Source organism: Electrophorus electricus, chromosome 3 (assembly GCF_013358815.1).
Source record: "Electrophorus electricus isolate fEleEle1 chromosome 3, fEleEle1.pri, whole genome shotgun sequence".
Classification (NCBI taxonomy): Eukaryota; Metazoa; Chordata; class Actinopteri; order Gymnotiformes; family Gymnotidae; genus Electrophorus; species Electrophorus electricus.
This window is the reverse complement of record NC_049537.1, coordinates 13,720,328-13,724,803: the sequence shown is the minus strand read 5'-3', so window position 1 is coordinate 13,724,803 and position 4,476 is coordinate 13,720,328. Positions and strand designations below refer to the sequence as shown.

General features: G+C 41.3%; 1 protein-coding gene across 1 annotated transcript; it reads right to left on the bottom strand.

Moving 5' to 3' along the window:
• Positions 1–525: 525 nt before the first annotated feature.
• csrp1b (cysteine and glycine-rich protein 1b) lies at positions 526–4,091 on the bottom strand. Its single transcript, XM_027000590.2, has 6 exons — positions 3,956–4,091; positions 3,389–3,498; positions 2,291–2,459; positions 1,927–2,056; positions 1,193–1,286; positions 526–971 (listed from the first exon to the last, which is right to left on the bottom strand). Exons 2-6 carry the CDS (start codon positions 3,495–3,497, stop codon positions 895–897), a joined length of 579 nt encoding a protein of 192 aa, XP_026856391.2. The 5' UTR covers position 3,498; positions 3,956–4,091; the 3' UTR covers positions 526–894.
• Between the last annotated feature and the right edge of the window lie 385 nt (positions 4,092–4,476).

The window sequence follows — 4,476 nt, the reverse complement described above, 5'->3', positions numbered from 1 at the left end:
ATTAAAAAAATACAGTTTGATGTACTGCCATCTAGTGGCAAAGCACGTATCAATTCTTTTCAGGCACCATGTATTGTCCCTCTCCAGAGAGCCAAGGCCTTCCCTCAGCCTATTCTGCTCAACCTATAGTTCCGTCACCCAGCTGTGTGATTCTGTCATCATGGGGCCATATCTATCACAAGGCCTGTGTCAGGCTCAAGGACATAAACACCCATTGTTGCTCAACAACACTCACTGCATTTTGATGTCTTAATGAGGTCAGAAGTCAACAAATGAGTCATCTATTTGTATGGGTGACAAGTTCAATGTTTTTCAATTCTCAAATGGCAATGGCTATGGCGCTCTAAAAAATGTTCAGGTTTTTAAAGAATTAGTGATGTAAAATGTTTCTTTTAGTTTGATTTATGCAACAAATATTAGAATGTGGCAAATAAAATGTTAAATGCAAATTCTGTGCTCATCTTGTAGACAGTGCTTCATGTATACTGTGCTTCAGATCAATACCAAGAGCATGACTCAGTGCTGTTTATATGGAACAAAAAAGTGATACTTTATTTCCTTCATGTAATAAATTATGTTTTCTAGCAGTTTTTAAGAGAAAGTCAGTCCATCATGTTTGTAAGCAATTTAAACCCCAGTAGAGTAATACAAAAGATTATGAGAACAATCTATTTAGTAAATGTCACTTTTAAAGGTGCTGCAAAACTGCGCTGGGATTGTGACTCATGTTAAATTCTGTTCTTTCAATCTTTTAAGAGTTCAAACATTTAAAAGCATTTTTCATGTGTGTGTGAGAGTGTGTAAAATGCATGCATGTAAGACTTTGTGGTGCGTGAAATATACAGACTTCGGGACAAAGAGGTAAGGCACTCTTGGGCCTTCTGCTCCGCTGTTCTACTGGGCATGGGCTAAAGCCCCTGCACCCTGGCCAAACCCAAATCCCTTTGGCCCAAAGTTCTTTGCATAGCACCCTGTGAATCCAAAGCAAATGAGTGAGTTATACACTACAGGAACTCATTTAATCTTTTAAGGTCTATAGTATTCAATTTAACAGTCAATTTCAAAGTGTCAGTATTGTACAATATTAAATTGTATGAGTAGAATGAATGAGCCAGTACAGCTGTAATGATATATGGATGAGTGTATTCTGATGAGGTGACCCACTGTATGTGAAGTAAGGTCATGCACTGACCTTTGCAGTAGATCTCGCCATCCTTATCAGCTAGGGTGGTGGACTCCAGGCTCTTGCCGCACTTAGCACAACGGAAGCAACTCTTATGCCACGACTAAGGAACGAACACACAGGCACACACACACACACACACACACACACACACACACACACACACACACACACACACACACACACACACACACACACACACACACACACACACACACACACACACAAAAAAAAAGACAAAGACTTGTTGAAATGTCCTTCTGAATGCCAGGCAGTTTTCTACTCTGTGATGCCTTTTCCTCTTTTGCTGAATTGTAGACTACAGCAGATTACTGTTGTTGTTAGTAAAGTGTGGGTGATAGTGTAAGATTGAGAGAGAGAGAGAGAGAGAGAGAGGGGGGGGGGGGGGATGTTAAATGTTTAAGAGAAGGAGTCTTTAACTTCAGGCCACGAATCCAAAGTCTGCTCCTGGATTTTGTAATTACAGATACTATATATCATAGAGCACCAATCACACACCTGGAAGTCCCAATAATACAGATTTCTCACCCTCCCCACAGTCAACTGTGACAAAAAAGTGGCCTGTTACATTAAATGTTCAATTAATGACCAGTATTTACAACATCGTGTGTCAGAAATTGGATTTGAGATCCAGATTAAAGACCTCTGTTGTGCAGCATCTGGACACTCAAAGAGGCTTCTTTGACAGAGCCTGTAGAAGCTCAGGGAAAGAGATCACTCACATTACCAGCTCCCACCACTTTCTCTGCTGCATAAACTGCTTTGCCACAGCGAGGGCATGATTCCGAGCTGCCAAACCTCTGTGCGTACTTGGAGGGATTGGGGTTATTGGTAGGATGATGTGCCTCCTGCCTGTGTCAGAAACATATTCAGCCAGCAACATTCAACACAGACCAAAGACCGAAAGTCAACAGCAATACTGAGACGACCATGTTGACTTGAACGGATTCAATACTCTGACACCATTTCCCATTCTTAACTTTCCTCTTGTGTACATTCCTTCCATTCCCTCAGGCTTCCATTTAAACTCAGCTCTCTTCCACAAAGCAGAATTTCTGAAGTGCAGTAAGAAATTCCTCCACTTACTCTGCTGGTTGGATTCCCAGGGCTTCGCCTGTATCCATGCTCAAGGTTCCCGCCCCGCCGCCATAACCATAGCCTTTTGGGCCATATTTCTTGCCATAGCAGGACTTGCAGTAGATCTCATCCACGTGGACAGCTACTGTAGTGCTGTCCAAATTCTTTTTGCACACCACTGTGAAGAAAACAGGGAAACCACGACTACCTATTATTTACAGTCTGCTGAGACTTCTACAGGATTTATTGGGTGATTCAGAGAGCAGTGTTTAGTCTAGGGTTAGATAGCCTATATTCACATAAATTACTTTTTGATCAAGATTAGATTTCAAGATCCTGCTTTCTATAAGATGATTGTGCCACTATCTATACAAATGCCTAATCTTGCTCTATCCTGGATATTGTTTTAACCATCCTTGATCTTAATCTTGATCATCCCTTAATGTTTCCACTATCTGTGAATTATCTAGAAGTTTCTCAGCCCTGTGGTGGAGGTTTGCTTACACCCTGAAGAAAGGTTTAAGGAATCATCGGTAATCACTGTGCTATTAGAGATGAGCTCTGTCTCAGTGTGCACTACCACATTCATCATTTTTCATTTACAGTCTCTTGCCTACACATAAACCATATGTTTTCCTCATCTGATCAGATGATCAGATAATTCTCTGCTCATTAAAAAACAGTTGACAAAAGCTACTTTGGCTCAAGAAAAGAATCAGTATCATCAGTTCAGCAACACCTCTCTCATATCACTGACACACTTCTTCTAATTTGTGGATGTGAGAGTTCAGCTACACAATTGCACAAACACACTGCCATTGGTTGCGCTAAGTGTCAGGCAGAAACGCACTGGAGCCCCATATAAGGCAGACAAGGGCAGCATGACGTTCATGTACCAACTTCCTAATATGGAAACACTTGTTAAAGTGGGACGGTTGCTTTCTAGACACATAAGCTAAGAACCCAAGGCATGTGATCCCGACTGGGACGCCTCTGAAGTGAGCACTTTCAGAATAGATCTGAAAGAGATGAGCGAGCCACGGACCATGAAAGTGAAATGGTACAAATGACTTTGTACAGAGATAGAGAGGCTAGCTGGACACTCACTGCAGAGAAAGCAGGATTTGTGGAAAAACTTCCCCTCACACTGGACTTCCTCTGCAAAGTACACGGTCTTCTGGCAGCAGCCACACCTGTTTCCTCCTCCAAGAGGCATCCTGGACATAGACACACACAGGCATAACCATTCACAACCACAGTTGTTAAAAATCGGAGCTTCGCCAATATTGTGGATGGAGAAAATGTCTCATGACAGAAGATTCCATCACGTTCTAAATGCATGGTGATATTTTGATAGCATACAACGTAGTAATTAGGAAAATACATTTTGTGTATTTTTGATCCCCTTTTTCCTTTTTAAAAAAAATAGCTACAACAACAACACTTCACAACTTCCAGGAATTCAGCCTAAGCTGGGACAATGGTTTAGAGAGCACAATACCCGATACACAGTTTTCCTTCAAATGTGCTAGACAGTATTTTGAAATAACTGTCTCCTGTTGAGAGGGTATCCTGTTGCATCATTGATTGTTTGTCCCTTACAGCCTGCTGCCATGACATTTCCATTATTGCTCACTATAAGGACATAGCATGCGGAGTGGCAGTGTTACTTACCTCACATCTGTGTGTCGTTGGTGCTCTGGATGGATACAGCCCAGCAACAGCTTTTGACCAGTTAAGCAGAGCACCGAGAAATATCAGCCGACAGAGGGTGAAGAAAAGCGAGGCAGAGGGTGAGTGTGGGTGGGACAACAAAAAAGAATGAGCAAGAGAGAGAGAGAGAGAGAGAGAGAGAGAGAGAGAGAGAGAGAGGCAACTCCCTGGAATGACGCAGATTTTTATCATTCCTGACCTTCATCTGGCTAATCTCTTAGCTGTTAAATACAACTATACTGGGTTTTTTTGTTCCCCCCATGACTAAACCACTACTCCAAACAGGCATAAAGAGTCTATGGAGCATCATGTATGCCTTGTTTCATTTCATGGAGTTATGAATATTTAGAATAATCTCAGGAAAAAAGCACCAGATATTAAAGTAATTAATGGAAACTATCATTAATGTGTTAATAATGAGTTAATAATTTATTTATTGCTTATCAGTCTTATATTTTGATGTCTTGGCAAATTTTATCTAG